The sequence below is a fragment of the Crocuta crocuta genome, unplaced genomic scaffold, assembly GCF_008692635.1.
Source record: "Crocuta crocuta isolate KB4526 unplaced genomic scaffold, BGI_CrCroc_1.0 scaffold289, whole genome shotgun sequence".
Taxonomy (NCBI): domain Eukaryota; kingdom Metazoa; phylum Chordata; class Mammalia; order Carnivora; family Hyaenidae; genus Crocuta; species Crocuta crocuta.
The window spans coordinates 722,197-736,533 of record NW_027533264.1 but is presented as its reverse complement, the minus strand read 5'-3'; the positions used below and the strand labels follow the sequence as shown (position 1 = coordinate 736,533).

The window sequence follows — 14,337 nt, the reverse complement described above, 5'->3', positions numbered from 1 at the left end:
AAAAAAAAAAAGAAATAAACATTAAAAATTAAAAAAAAAAAATCTGCACTCAAGTGCACTTGAGGGGACTTTCATTCAATCTTGTATGTCAGGATGGTCGCCCGTGTACTTGATTTCAGTGTTTTAAGAAAGTGGGTCCTGCTAATGTTCTATCGAGTTTCACATTGTGCCGTATTCTGTACACAGTTCTCTCTCCTGTCATTGTTAACATAACCATGTGAGGGAGGTATCACCCCTGCCTTACAATGAAGAAAGAAAGGCTCAGACGTTAAGCAACTTTCCTGGGGTCATGTGGTTGGGAAGGGGGTGAAGCCAGAAACTGAATCCACGTCTGACCCAGAGCCTGTGTCTGTAACTATCACAATATTCTTTCAATGGAAGTTACTGCGACAGCCCTGCCCCCACCCCCCATCTGGGCACTTCCTTTCATCCCAGCTTGCGCCTGGGCCCTCACCCAGGGTCAGTCTCCATCAGTGCTCCTGACCCCCTTGTTCTTGTCTTTGGACCCTCTCAGGCCCTCCCTATCACGTGACCTGCTATACTGCCCTCAGGGAGGTACTCATTGTCTGTGATGGTCTTAATTATTTACTCATTTGTTTGTATCTCCTGCACCAGAAAATGTGAGCAGGGACACTACGTGATGTGTCCCCTGCTGCATCCTAGTGCCTACAACACTAGGCAAGAAACAAGTACTCAAAAATATCTATAAAGAAAAAAAGAGAGGGGCGCCTGGGTGGCTCGGTTGGTTAAGCTTCCGACTTCAGCTCAGGTCATGATCTCGTGGTTCATGGGTTCGAGCCCCGAATCGGGCTCTGTGCTGACAGCTCAGAGCCTGGAGCCTGCTTCAGATTCTGTGTCTTCCTCTCTCTCTGCCCCTCCCCTGCTCATGCTCTGTCTCTTTCTGTCTCAAAAATAAATAAATATTTAAAAAAGAGAGAGAAACACTAATAAATTTTTTAAAAAAGGGGGGAGGGATGCACACAGTCTGCCCTTTGGTCCAGGTTCCTCTGGGACACCGCCACCTCCATTTGTGCTCAGCTCTTGCGTGGCCACTCTGGTCTGGTGGCCAAGGTACCCCAGGTAGCATTGGCCACACTGAGAGGCAGAACTTTCAGCCCCCAGAAGGCGATGATACCGCATGGGACCGGACCGTGCTCGGTAAGCTCAGGGTCCTTTCCCAGGTTCTCAATAGAAGCCGATCCAACTTCTGCTTTTGGTAGTACATGCTTTGTAGCCTCTTTTAACAAATTTTCAGAAATGAAAGTCATACATAATATCATTTCCATAGGCACAGTGTGTTTAGAAATGTACATAAAGTTCAATGTGGAATACAAAGGAAAAATAAAAGGAAAATAATTTAGAATAACAGAATATGCATTTCTGCATGTGAAAGCTCAGGCTTGACTCGAGAGAGAACAGAAACTTGCAAATGCGCATGAATCACTGGCGACTAGAACTGTAGACTTGGTGCCGGAGTGTCCTGTTAGCTCATGTTAGCAGCTCAGCTCACACGCACCAGGTGGCCTCCGAAACAAGATTTTCTGAAATGGTGAATTACCCTTGATAGGGTTTTAGAGGAGACAAATAAACATGAAAATGATTCAATACAGCCGAATCTTCTGTAGGAGTGCAAGGTAGTTTTATTCTTGGAAAACTCAATACATTTTATTTTATTCTTAATTTTTTAAATTAATGTTTTTTATTTATTTCTGAGAGAGAGAGACAGAGTGAGCAGGGGAGGGTCAGAGAGAGGGAGACACAGAATCCGAAGCAGGCTCCAGGCTCTGAGCTGTCAGCACAGAGCCCGATGCGGGGCTCGAACCCACGAACTGTGAGATCATGACCTGAGCCGAAGTCGGACACTTAACCGACTGAGCCACCCAGGCGCCCTCAATACAGCTTAAAACCATTTTAAAAAGATATGGCTAGCCTCTAGGTCAGATCATTATGAATGTGTTTCTAATGTATGTGGGTGGCCAGAAAGACAAAGGAAGATGGAGTGGGGTACGGGACAAGTCCTTGTTGCGTCAGGACATCCTACACTTTATAGGACATTTAGCAACCCCCTCCTGCCTTCTGTCAAACTCCAGGGGCCCCAATCTTGTGAGAACTACAAACGACCTCATAAATTCACAAGATGTCCCCTAGGGGGCGGTAGTGCTCCGGGCGAAAACAACTGCCTAATACCTTCTCCAGCCCTGCTGGAGAATTTAACTCGGTCTCTGAGCTGAGCAGGAGGGAGCCTGTCCCTAAGAGCTCTGGGAGTCCCGATGGGAGAGGGGTGGAGGGAGGCAATTCTGGAAGGTCTCAGTCAGGGCCCTTTCCCTCTGGGGGCCACCTCCTCAGACTCCACCCGGGGTGGGGTCCCCTCAGTGAAGCCTTGGGTGTCCAGAAACTCCCCAACTCACCCTCTCAGGCCACAGGTGCTGGCGGTGGCAGCTATTAAGGGTATCTTTTTAACCTTCCAAAAAAAAAAAAAAATACAGCTTTAGGGCACCTGGGTGGCTTAGTTGACTTAGTGTCTGACTTCAGCTCAGGTCATGATCTCCTGGTTCAGTTCATGAGTTCAAGTTCCAAACTGGGTTCTCAGCTGTCAGCGCAGACCCCATTTTGGATTCTCTGTCGCCCTTTCTCTTGGCCTTTCCCTCACTCATGCTCACGTTCTCAAAAACACACATTTAAAAATTTAAGTAAAGGGGCGCCTGGGTGGCTCAGTAGGTTAAGCGTCCGATTTGGCTCAGGTCATGATCTTATGGTTTGTGGGTTCGAGCCCCGTGCTGGGCTCTGTGCTGACAGCTCAGAGCCTGGAGGCTGCTTCAGATTCTGTATCTTCCTCTCTGACCCTCCCCTGCTCATGCTGTCTCTCTCTCAGAAATAAATAAAACATTTTTTTAAATTTTAAGAAAAAAAGACAGCTTTGTTGCTTTCTGATCCTTTAAGTATTTCAGAGGGAGAAATCCCTTTCCCTGCCCACTTTTTGTTTTGAAAACTTCAAAAACTTCAGAAAAAGTGCATGAATGGTACAATGAGTACCTGTAAACCCTTCGCCTTGATTCATCAGTTCTTCCCATTTTGCTGCATTGGCTTTATCTTTCTTTATTTTTGCTGAAACATTTGAGACTACATTGCAGACATTCACCCCTAAACACTTCAGCGTGCATTTCCTAAGAACAAGGGCATTTTCGTACAAAACCACAGCGTGGTTAGCACACTCAAGAAATTTAACACCGATGAGGTAATATCCACTATACGGGCCTTACTCAATTTTCTCCAGTTGGCCCAATACAGTTTTCTGTAACTCACCCACCCCTCCTCGCCCTCAAGGTCCAATAAAAAATCTGACTTGGCATTTAGTGCTGGGCCTGGAGTTTGGACTTCTCTCCAGCTCAGTGGGCCTGCAGCTGCGGGCCCTGCCTCTAGGAAAGGCAGCTCCCGATGGAGACCGTGCTGGCCCTGAACTCATAGGTGCTGGTGGGGTCCATGGGAAGGACCTAAGCACGGCTTAGGCCCCACAAATGTCTTCCTGGGCCCCGGGGGTGGGGTGCAAGCTGGGGGGTGCACTGTCCCGCCGCAGGGCTTGTATGGAAGAATTCAGTCTCACAGTAAACTACCTTCTGTTGATGTCCCTTCCCCAGTGCCAGTCAAGGACTTGTCCATCAATCCCCACAAAAGCTCCTCAGGCTGGTACTATTTTCTCCCTTTTTATGATTGAAAGGAGTTTCTGGCTCTCCATCTGATGAGGAGGCCGGTGATGGCCACGTGTGGCTACGTGCTGCCTCTGGAAGGATTACTGGGTATGTGGTCAATGTGACCCATGGCCAAGTGAGCCAGGACAGTGCCTGCTTCCTCCTCGGGTCTCCAGGCAGGGGAGTCTAGCCAGGGCCCCAGAGTTTCACGGGCGTCTCAAGACTCCTGCTCTGCCCTGTGGCCGCCATGACCATCCTTGGGAGATACATCCAGTAGCTCTAGTGGTGTCTCGCTGCCCACGGATAAGCTCCCCCACCAGCCCAGACTGCTGCCCCTGCACTGGGCTTTGCTCACACCAGTGATGCCCCAAGGTTTTCTCAGGCTCAAAGTATTTAGCAGTGGAGGAAGGCAGGGACCGTGATCCGATCAACTCTGGGGTCCTGTCAGGAGCCACAGAACCATTTGTCGACTCTTCACAGGGCTTTCACGGATGTCACTTTAGCTAGGAGTCTGTAAGTGAGGTAGGATGAATGACATATTCTCATTTTCAGATGAGGAAACTGAGGCATAGCCATAAATCTCAAAGGCTTCCTCTTGCAAGAAGAAAACCAGAAGTGGAATGCAAGCCTCTTATTTACTGTGGAAACTGAGGCTCAGAGGTCACCAAGTTTGGATTCCGACTGCTACTTTGCAGCTGTATGATTTTGGTTCTGGGCAAGGAGGTGCATAAGGAATTATTACTATCTGTGCCTGCATTTGGAGGCAGAAGTAGGACCAAAACCTGGTTGCTCCAAAGGCCCTTTCCAGAACATTCTATGCCACAGGTCCCGGGGATGGGCAATCAATAATAATAACAGTCATGGAGCGTTTGCCACAGGATAGACAAGGGTCTAAGCACTTCACAGCTGTTAATTGATTAACTTCCTATTAACTTCCTAAATCTTCACATAATGTACTGTGAGATGGGTACATTATTGGCCCCATCAGCTCGTTTTATAAAGGGGGGAAACTAAGGCACAGAGGCTTTAAAAAAATTTTTTTAACATGTATTCATTTTTGAGAGAGAGATAGACTGTGAGATGGGGAGGGGCAGAGAGAGAGAGGGAGACACAGAACCCCAAGCAGGCTCCAGGCTCTGAGCTGTCAGCACAGAGCCCGATGCAGGGCTTGAATCCACGGAACTGTGAGATCATGACCTGAGCCCAAGTCAGACGCTCAACCGACGGAGCCACCCAGGCACCCCAAGGCATATATGCTTTAAGATATTTGCTAGAGGTGGCCTCCTCGAGGTTGCAGCCAGGCCCCTGCCTCCCACGTGCTCTGATCTTGAGGCACAACCTGTATTTCTTCGAGTTCTTGAGCCCAAGGTCCGAGTAGATAAAACCTCCAGCAGGTGAGGTCAAGGCTGGGAGCAGAGAACCTAGGTTCAGAATGGGGTGGGGTGAGAGCTCCTCTGGACTCAGGCACATGGGGGTTTGAATTCTGGCTCTTTCATTTGAGTGACCTTGGTGTGATTTGGCCTCTTACGCCTCCATTTTCTTATTTGCAAAATGGGAGGTTGCGTGAGAGGAGTCTGGTTCCACTTCACGTTAGCAGTCATCACACACAAGGCCCTCACACAAGTTTCCTCCTCGGTAGGATGGGGAGAGTAATCTCAAGGTTCTTGACTGGGAACGTGTTTGTGTAAACTATAACTTGGAGGCTGTGAAAGACCTTAATAGAAGCTTGGTTCTCGGGGGCGCCTGGGTGGCTTAGTGGGTTAAGCGTCCGACTTTCGCTTGGGTCATGATCTCGCAGTTCGTGGGTTTGGGCCCCGCATCCGGCTCTGCGCTGACTGCCAGCTCAGAGCCTGGAGCCTGTTTCGGAGTCTGTGACTCCCTCTCTCTGACCCTCCCCCTGCTCATGCTGTCTCTCTCTCTCTCTCCTAGAAATAAATAAAACATTTAAAAAAAAAAAAAAAAGAAGCTTGTTTTCTCTTTTACATACAATTTATAAAATGATCGGCTGTAATTTCAGACCTCCTCTTGACGGGGCGGGGAANGGTGGCTCAGTTGGTCAAGCGTCCGACTTCGGCTCGGGTCTCGATCTCACAATCCGTGGGTTTGGGCCCCGCATCCGGCGCTGCGCTGACTGCCAGCTCAGAGCGTGGAGCCTGTTTCGGAGTCTGTGACTCCCTCTCTCTGACCCTCCCCCTGCTCATGCTGTCTCTCTCTCTCTCTCCTAGAAATAAATAAAACATTTACAAAAAAAAAAGAAGCTTGGTTCTCGCTTTTACATACAATTTATAAAATGATCTGCTGTAATTTCAGACCTCCTCTTGACGGGGCGGGGAAGGGAATGCAAAGTCACCTTCTCTCCTACCCTTTCCACCTGAGGCCACTTCATGCGTTACGGTTTGCACTCTCCCGCCCCTAAATTCGGGCTCCTCTCGGAGCCCTAAANCGAGGAGCCGCCATGGGCCCGCCGGGCCCGAGGCGCCGCGCAGCGCGAGCACCGGCCTAGAGCCAGGTGGGGGGAGCTGGACCGGGATTGAGGGCCCGGCTCCGGGCACGGGTGGAGGTGGGTCCCCCCGAGGTCTTGGGGAGCCTGGGCTGGGGGCCTGGAATCGTGAGCCATCGGGCCGACCTACTCGGTCCCACCGGCCGTCCGCTGAGCGCGCGACCGGAGTGTCTCCGAGGGACAAGGAGAGATCCTATCTCCCCAAAGCTACTTCCCTTCCTCGCGGCCCAACCCCCGGCCCCAGTCTCTCTGTCCTTCCCATCTAGGCTGGGGACTGGCCCTTCCGGCCTCGGGAGGAGGGGGAGGGGGAGGGCCGGGGACTTCGCCTGCAGTCCCGAGAGAGCGGACGGTCCTTTCGCGGCCATTGGATTTGTTTACACGTTTCCCTCTTTGCTCGGCCCCACCTTCCAGGCCCGGTGACTCGGAGCTCGCAAGTGCTTGCCTCGGGAGTGAGGGGCTCTGGGGAACGACTCAGACGTTTTCATCTTTGGGTCCTCAGGGCCAAACCCGGTGCCTGCCCCGAGGAGGGGCCACCGTAGTTCTGTGTTGCCCAGATGAGAGAATGGCAGTGGGCCTTTATTGCCTCTTAACCAATGAGTAACTAACTGCCCAGGCTTCCTTCCTAACTACTCCCACAGTGACCTTGGTCAGGTCACCTTACCTCTCTGAATCTCTTGTTTTTTAATTGGCGAAATAGAGCTGACAGTAACTGCCTTAAAAGATTATTGTGAGAAGTCACTTGAATCCATGTTAAGTGAGTGCATCAAATCCCTTTCTCCCCCTCCCGCTGACTCCTATTTTTGGGAGTTGTGACTCCAGTTGACCTGTTTGTTTTTCAGAATTGAAGCTACAAGATGGCTGACCAGGACCCTGGGGGCATCAGCCCCCTCCAACAAATGGTGGCCTCAGGCACCGGAGCTGTGGTCACCTCCCTCTTCAGTAAGATCTGGGGAGGTGGGGTGGGGGCAGCTGGGGTCTGGGCAGACCAAAGATTGGAGGGGAACCTGGTCCTGGAGGAGGGGTCAGTGTTGGGATCCTTGAGGAGCCTTCAGACCTGCCCTCCCCCTCCAGTGACACCCCTGGACGTGGTGAAGGTACGCTTGCAGTCTCAGCGCCCCTCGGTGGCCAGTGGTGAGTGCGGGACCCTGGGGCCAGCGTGGGGTGGTGCCTGGGTAAAACAAGGGTCTTCCAGAGATAGGGGCCCTGGAGCAGGTGGGGGGGGGGCGCTCCTGACTTAAGGGACTGCCTTGTATTTTAGAGCTGATGCCTTCCTCTAGACTCTGGAGCCTCCCCTACGCTAAATGTGAGTTCCCCAAGCCACGGGGGGGCGGGTTGTGAAGGTCCAGGGGAGCGTCCCCAGGGGACCTGAGGGCTCCACAGCTCTAGCACACACTTCCAGGTCATATCAGCGAGCCCTCTGTCAGGAAGGTCCACCCAGGGACCACAGCCTCTGCTGGCCCTCTAGGGATGGGGTCTCACCACCTCCCTGCAGGGTTCCGGGGCACAGTCATCCTAACGCGCCCTCCCCTTCCCCAGTGCCCTCCTCTCTCCGATCCGCAGGGAAATGCGTCCTGTACTGCAATGGTGTCCTGGAGCCCCTGTACCTCTGCCCAAATGGTGCCCGCTGTGCCACCTGGTTTCAGGACCCCACACGCTTCACGGGCACCCTGGTGAGCTGTGCCCTCAGCTGGGTCTCTAGGTTTTCCCAAGGGCTTAGCATTGGTCACGGCGCAGACCCAGGAAAGAACGAGTGGTGCCAAGCGAGTAGAGGTGGTCCATTCAGTTTGGGAAGGGCTTCCCTGAGGAGGTAGCGCCTCTGTGAGGTTTTGAAAGGTGAACAGGAGTCTACTTGGAGCGAAGTGGGTGATTGTGTGGGGGCCTAAGGGAGTATCGCCTGGATTCTGGGCTGTGGGTGGGCAGAGGTGAGGGCATCAGGCTGGGGCCAAGTGTGGGTTAGCCCCATCATGGACCTTATTCACATTCCCCCTTCCTCCTGCTTGGCCAGGATGCCTTTGTGAAGATCGTGAGACACGAAGGCACTAGGACCCTGTGGAGCGGCCTCCCAGCCACCTTGTGAGTATCCCAGTCTTGTGTATTTGCTTTTCCTTGCTGGGCTCCTCTGATCCCTTACTCCCCTGTTGGCTGGCTGGGGCAGGGGAGGCCTGGGAGGTTTGGGAGCCGTTGGGAGTCCCAGCTAACCTCTGTTCACACCCCCAGGGTCATGACTGTGCCGGCCACTGCCATCTACTTCACCGCCTATGACCAACTCAAGGCCTTCCTTTGTGGTCGAGCCTTGACTTCTGACTTCTACGCACCCATGGCGGCTGGCGCACTAGCCCGCTGTGAGCACCGCCTTGGGCCCTTGATCTCTCTCTGGCCCCCACCTGTGCTTGAGTCTGGTCCTGGCTTCCAGCCCCAGTATCTGGCAGCTTTGGGGTGGAGGGATCTCTGGGGCCCCCAGATCCTGGGACGGGCTGCCATTGGGACCTGTGAGCTGACCCCTCCCCACCCTTCCCCTCAGTGGGAACCGTGACTGTGATCAGCCCCTTGGAGCTGGTGCGGACAAAGCTGCAGGCTCAGCACGTGTCGTACCGAGAGCTGGGGGCCTGCGTCCGGGCTGCCATGGCTCAGGGCGGCTGGCGCTCGCTGTGGCTGGGCTGGGGCCCCACTGCCCTTCGGGATGTGCCCTTTTCAGGTAGGAATCAGGGGTGCAGGGGCTGGGGTCGTGGAGCCTTTGGAGAACTCCTGAGAGTTCTACAGTTAAATCCCAGCTGTGCTATTACTGACTTTGAAATCCCTTAACTCCTCTGGGCTTTGGAATATCTCATCTGTGAAATGGGCCCAGCAGGGAGGGTATTCACCTAGGTTTTCAAAAGTAAATCTCTGCAGAGGGCCCACTGCATGTAATAGGCGGTCTTCGGTCTTTGGTCTTCGTTACCGGGAGGGAGGGCTTGTCACATCAAGATGCTGTGGCAGATCAGAGGTCTGGGGCCACCCCGCTGCCCTCTCCAACTCTAATGAGTGTGCCCTCCCGCCCCAAAGCCCTGTACTGGTTCAACTACGAGCTGGTGAAGAGCTGGCTGAGTGGGCTCAGGCCGAAAGACCAAACGTCCGTGGGCATCAGCTTTGTGGCTGGCGGCATCTCAGGGACGGTGAGTTGATGAGGCTGGAGTGAGGCTAGCAGATGTGCCCTTGGGAGGCCCCGAGGTTGTTGATGGTGCTCAAGAGGAGAGTGCTCGTGCCATGGCACGTGGCCGCCCGTTGAGGTCAGGCCCGCCCTCCCTAGTAAAGTCCTAGCTAAGGTCGGCAGACCCTGGTGGGATGCATGGGCGGGGGGGTGGTCCAGGGAATGGAGACCAGCCCTCTCCCCACCCCTACTAGGTGGCAGCCATCCTGACTCTACCCTTTGACGTGGTGAAGACTCAACGGCAGGTCGCACTAGGAGCGGTGGAGGCCGTGAAAGGTGAAGGTTCCGGCTGGTGTGGGGCCGGGCAGGTGGGGGCCTGAGTGGGGTCTGACTGGGTGGTGCCTTGTGTTCACAGTGACGCCCCCACGTGCCGACTCAACCTGGCTGCTGTTACGGAGGATCCGGGCTGAGTCAGGCACCAGGGGACTCTTTGCAGGTGAGTGTCTGTGTGTGTCTGTCCAAGCCCCAGAAGGACTGGGCCCCCCCAGGATCCTGGTCTCTGACCCTAGTCTCCGTCTCCCCCATCGCAGGCTTTCTCCCGAGGATCATCAAGGCTGCCCCTTCCTGTGCCATCATGATCAGCACTTACGAGTTTGGCAAAAGCTTCTTCCAGAGGCTCAACAGAGAACAGCCTCTGGGCTCTTGAAAGGAGCCAGGGGACAAGGAGCCCATCTTCTCCATGGGTGGGGGTGGGGCAGAAGGAGACTGAGCCAAGTGCCTTGTCCTCAGCACTGAGGGGAGGGGTTTGCTTCCCCTTCTCTCGCAACTATGAGCTCCAGGGGTAGGGGGCTGCCCCTCTAGGTCTGCCAAAGTCCCCCCTACAACAGCTTGCTTCCTGCTGGTCCTCATTCCCAAGCCCCAAGGATAATCACTTTTCCAGCTCCCTCCCCCCCACCAAGTTCAAGACCAAATCTGATAACTGCCCCCTCCCTTCCCACCGTTTCCCTGTGTTTGCTGTAGCTGGGTCTGCCTCTGGGAGCCACAAAACCCTGGGCCTGGTGTAGTCTGCCCCCTTCCCTGTTCATTCCTTGAGTCTAAAGATGATGAACTTCTCTCCGGTGCCTGTGAGTGCAGGGGGGTCAGGGGTGGGGAGGGAAGTGGGACTTGGTGAGTGATTTGCACAGAGGGGGCCTGGAAGGGACCTTGAGGTCGGCTTCTACTGCCCAGGTGGTACCCATATAAAGCACCCCCTTATTCAGTGAGAGCTGGGTCGGTGCAAGGACCCGGAGCTGGGGGTGGCAGGTGGTGTTAGGGCCAGGGTGGAAGGTGGTGAGACCTCTACCCAAGGGCACACTTCGGTGACCAGTAGAGGAGGGAGGTTGCTTCTTTGGGTCTGCAACTTTGGGCCAAAGCTGACTTGCTCAGGGTAACGAAGGAGAGTAGGGCCCTGCCAGGGCTTGCCTCTTCCACCCGGCCCCCAGGATGTCCAGTGTCTTCTGTGCTCGAGGCCAAACAAGTTATTAAGAGTATCGGGCTGAATGGGGCATTTATAGGTCTGCTGCGGACAGGCCCAGTATCTGGGGCCCTGCTTATAAAAGCCACCTATTCCCAGAATCCTTCTGACCGGTCTGCTCCTGCAGGGCACGCACCCATTCTATCTCGTCTAGTGTCAAACCTCGGTTGTGGGCCCGGCACCAGCTCTCGGACTGTGCCGCCTCAGGACAGTGCACGGTCCCAGCTCCCCCCACAGACAAGGTTGCCCTCAGTCTTCTGGTTTTTATTTGCCTGATCCCCTCAGAGCCCCTGCCCCGGGGACTGAGGAAGGGAGGGACCCCAGGGAAGCCGCGAGGACGGACTGAAGAGGTGTGGGTGGTGGGGGTGCTGAGGCTGGGCCACCAGCTCCTGAGGAGGGTGGTGGGGATGAGCGAAGAAGAGCCAGCCAGGCGCCAGGGTCACCAGAAGAATGCAACAGGCTTTCCCAAGGGTTCCCTGTGGCCATGGTGTCCCCTGCATCCTGGCCCAACTGGCTTCCCTTTGCAGCTCCTGCTCCCTTGGGCAGAAAGCTAAAATGGGCAAGAAGCAAAGGGTGCCTTTCGCAAGAGACCCACGGCTGGGTGGGCAGCGTTCTCTGGAAAAGTGGCCTGGATTGGAGGACTCTGAGGAAAGGCGGCAGGTGTCTGTGCCCCTGGCGGGGGGGAGGGGGGCTGGCACCGCCCACGCCGCTCCTCAGCTGGGGCTCAGCGCCGGGCTGCCCTCAGGACTGTCGCTCACCAGGCACTCGTTGGATTTGAAGCTCGCCAGGGACTTGCAGCTGGGGATGGAGGCCAGGGAGCCGCAGAGACCCAGCATGGAGGGCGTGGGGTCCTTCCCTGGGGAGAGAGGGTGGGTGAGGCCAAGCCAACTGGTCTGCCTGTGTGTGAGCTGGGAGGGAGGGCGGTGGTGCAGGCGAAGGAGCGTGAAGGAGCAGCCCTCAAATGACCTCCCCCCCCCCAGGAAATTTTCCTCATTTCTGGAATATTTGCCATTTTCAATTAAACCTTGATAAGCGTCTGCGCATGCCATGCACAGTGCCAGGGACACTGTATTGTAATCGTCAGTTTATGTCTCTGTCTCCCCCCAAGGTTCATCCTCTCTGTCTGTTTATTAAACACACGGTGAGCACTTGTTCCGTTCCAAAGCACTGGGGATACAGAGAACGGACGAGACATGGTCCCTGCCCTCACGGAGCTCACAGTCTGGTGGGGAGACAGACACACAGACAGTCACAAACAGTGTGGGGAAGGGGGGCTTCCACGTCCATAGCCTGCCTCGTCCCAAAGAAGATCTAGAATCATCCAGTACAGTGTGGGTTTTAGAAAGAAAAGGCAGAAGTCCAGGCACCGGGAAAACTAGGGCGGGGAACCAAGGTGAAGCCAGGGGAGGGCAACATAAAATGCATGCGTTGAAGTCCTGGACATTCGCTTGAAGAGAGCCACTAATTTGGCTCTGAGCTTCCTGGCAGCCAAAGAAAAGGGGGGAAACAATGGTCAGGCAAGCGGTTCACAGAGTGCAGGAGATCAGAGCAAATCAGTTAGGCAGAGAACTCCCCGGGGAATTTGTGAGCCCCCTGAGGAGGTCGTCATGCCAAAAAGCCATTGAGCCCTCACCATATGCCAACATGGGTGGTCATTTCAATCGGCATGCCCATTTTCCAGATGAGAAGTGCTCAGCCAGGTGAAGTGATTGACCAGGCTGGCACTGGAGGAGGCACAGCTGGTGTTGGCACTAGGGTCTGCCCAACCACCCAGACCAAACTCCTAATTGCTGTGCTAAGCTCTCTGGAAGAGCTGAATGAAGGAGGGAATTGGCCAGGGCCTGACCATAGGCCCCAAGGCCTGGCCTCGGCCCTTCTAGGAAGTGTTGGGTGCCGGGTTGGGGGCTCACCGATGGGGCCCCAGGGCTCCTCATCCCGTTTGCCCTCTCCCAGGCGCTGGGAGTCCGAGCTCAGACTGGCTTCAGCTGACAGCGGCTCCGTGCTCATGAAACTGTGTCTGTGGCAGAGCAGAGGGCTGGTGTGCAGGCAGAGGCCTACAGCCCCCTGCCCTCCCGGCGCCCCTCTTCCCGGTAAGGGCCGGCACTCGGGCCCAAGCTGAGCCTGGCTGAGGCTTACCTCCGGTAGAGCTTGGGGTTGTTGGCACCCTCCGCCCCATTGAGCGTTCCCAGTGACGGCCATTGGTTGACCAGGGGCGTAGTGAGCTCTTTGGAACCCTGGGCCAGGGGAACGTGGTCACCGGGGATCAGACCTGTCCTGGGATGGGGAGGAGGGGTCAGGACTGACTAGGAGAGGCAGCAGAAGTGGGGGGGTGGGGGTGGGAAGGCTGAGAAAGAGGTGGTGGTGGGGTTAGGAATGAAACCTGGGTAGCAGAAACGGGGATAGAATGTTGGGGATCAGTAGGGCAGATCCTGGGAGTCAGTGGAGGGTACTGGGGGTTAGAGAGGTGATGGGGATTTGGCGTGCTCATATTGGGGGATGGAGGGCATAATGAGGAGTTTGGGGACTCCACTCTGTGGAGTGGATACAGAATAGAGTGGGAATCCTAAAGGGTAATGGAGGGTCTTGGGGACTGCTGCTGGGAGGCCCCAGGGTGATGAAATGGTTTAAGGGGGGGGGATCTATTGGGGATGAGTAGCCGTGAAGTCAGGGGTCACTGTAGAGATAATGGTCAGTGATTGTGGATCAGAGGGAATAACGGGATGGTGTTGAAGGTTGCTAAGTACCACTTGAGGTCCTTATGAGTAATGTTGGGGTCCTGGGAGTAAGGTTCTAGTGCCATGCTAGCTGATGGATGGAGTGGGGAGCCCTGGATCTTATGCTGAGAGTCATTTAGTTCACTGGGGGGGGGGGGGGGTGGAATGGAGGTGAGGAGATCANCCGCCGCCTCCTCCAGCTGGGGCTGCAGCCGCCGGTTCTCCGCCTCCAGGTCCTTCAGCTGCGACTCGCGCAGGCGCACCAGCTCCTCCAGGTAGCCCTGCGGGNCCCGCCCCCTCCCTCCCCAGCCAACCCGCTCCCCCGCCGCGGCATCACGCACCTTCTGCGCGTAGACGATGCGGAACTTCTGTTCCATCTTGTGCCATTTGCTGTACCAGCTGTCCTCGTCGGTGACGAGCGGCAGGTACGGGTGCTCGGGCGAGTTGTCCTCGCTGGTGCTGCTCTCGGCGCTGTGCCGCTCCTCCTCGTCCGTCAGGTAGTCGTAGCTTGGAGGGAAGGAGCGGTGGGCACCGCCGCTCTGCCCCCCGCCCCCGCCGACCCCGTGGGCGGAGGGACCCGGACGCCTGCCCAGCCTGACCCCTGCCCGCCATCCCCGCGCCCATCGCGGCAACCGTGCTGCTCACCTCTGGGTGAACTTTAGGTAGGGTGTGTAATCGATGACCACGGGGGTCTTCCCGTCCAGCACTTCGCCCTTGAGGCAGAAGCTGGGGCGGAGGAACCACAGGTTGGGGGAGGGTATGAGGAGATAGGAATGTGGACATTCGCGGTTAAACCC

The 14,337-nt window shown here is 55.4% G+C and overlaps 2 protein-coding genes across 9 annotated transcripts in view; one reads left to right on the top strand and one right to left on the bottom strand.

Moving 5' to 3' along the window:
• Positions 1-6,129: 6,129 nt before the first annotated feature.
• Positions 6,130-10,425, top strand: SLC25A39 (solute carrier family 25 member 39). Of its 6 annotated transcripts, none has more exons than XM_077747686.1 (12): positions 6,130-6,195; positions 7,026-7,125; positions 7,258-7,317; positions 7,445-7,489; positions 7,747-7,856; positions 8,192-8,259; positions 8,404-8,528; positions 8,708-8,881; positions 9,229-9,338; positions 9,568-9,649; positions 9,729-9,809; positions 9,904-10,425. In XM_077747686.1, the coding sequence occupies exons 2-12, from the start codon at positions 7,041-7,043 to the stop codon at positions 10,017-10,019; spliced, it is 1,056 nt and encodes a 351-aa protein (XP_077603812.1). In that variant the 5' UTR covers positions 6,130-6,195; positions 7,026-7,040; the 3' UTR covers positions 10,020-10,425. The 6 variants fall into 6 exon arrangements, with proteins under 6 accessions (XP_077603812.1, XP_077603809.1, XP_077603814.1 ...); XM_077747683.1 differs by having other exon boundaries at positions 7,723-7,856; XM_077747684.1 differs by having other exon boundaries at positions 6,142-6,246; positions 7,723-7,856.
• Positions 10,426-11,075: 650 nt separating this feature from the next.
• RUNDC3A (RUN domain containing 3A) overlaps positions 11,076-14,337 on the bottom strand; it is a 9,261-nt gene continuing 5,999 nt past the window's right edge. For 2 of the 3 annotated variants that reach the window (XM_077747691.1, XM_077747692.1), the window contains exons 6-11: positions 14,186-14,287; positions 13,882-14,047; positions 13,667-13,821; positions 12,963-13,100; positions 12,737-12,843; positions 11,820-12,307 (exon numbers count right to left, since the gene is read on the bottom strand). In XM_077747691.1, coding sequence (XP_077603817.1) covers positions 12,288-12,307; positions 12,737-12,843; positions 12,963-13,100; positions 13,667-13,821; positions 13,882-14,047; positions 14,186-14,287 — 688 coding nt within the window. In that variant the 3' untranslated portion in view covers positions 11,820-12,287. Of the gene's footprint in view, positions 11,683-11,819; positions 12,308-12,736; positions 12,844-12,962; positions 13,101-13,666; positions 13,822-13,881; positions 14,048-14,185; positions 14,288-14,337 lie in introns of those variants that run through there. The other variant, XM_077747690.1, reaches the window with a different exon arrangement.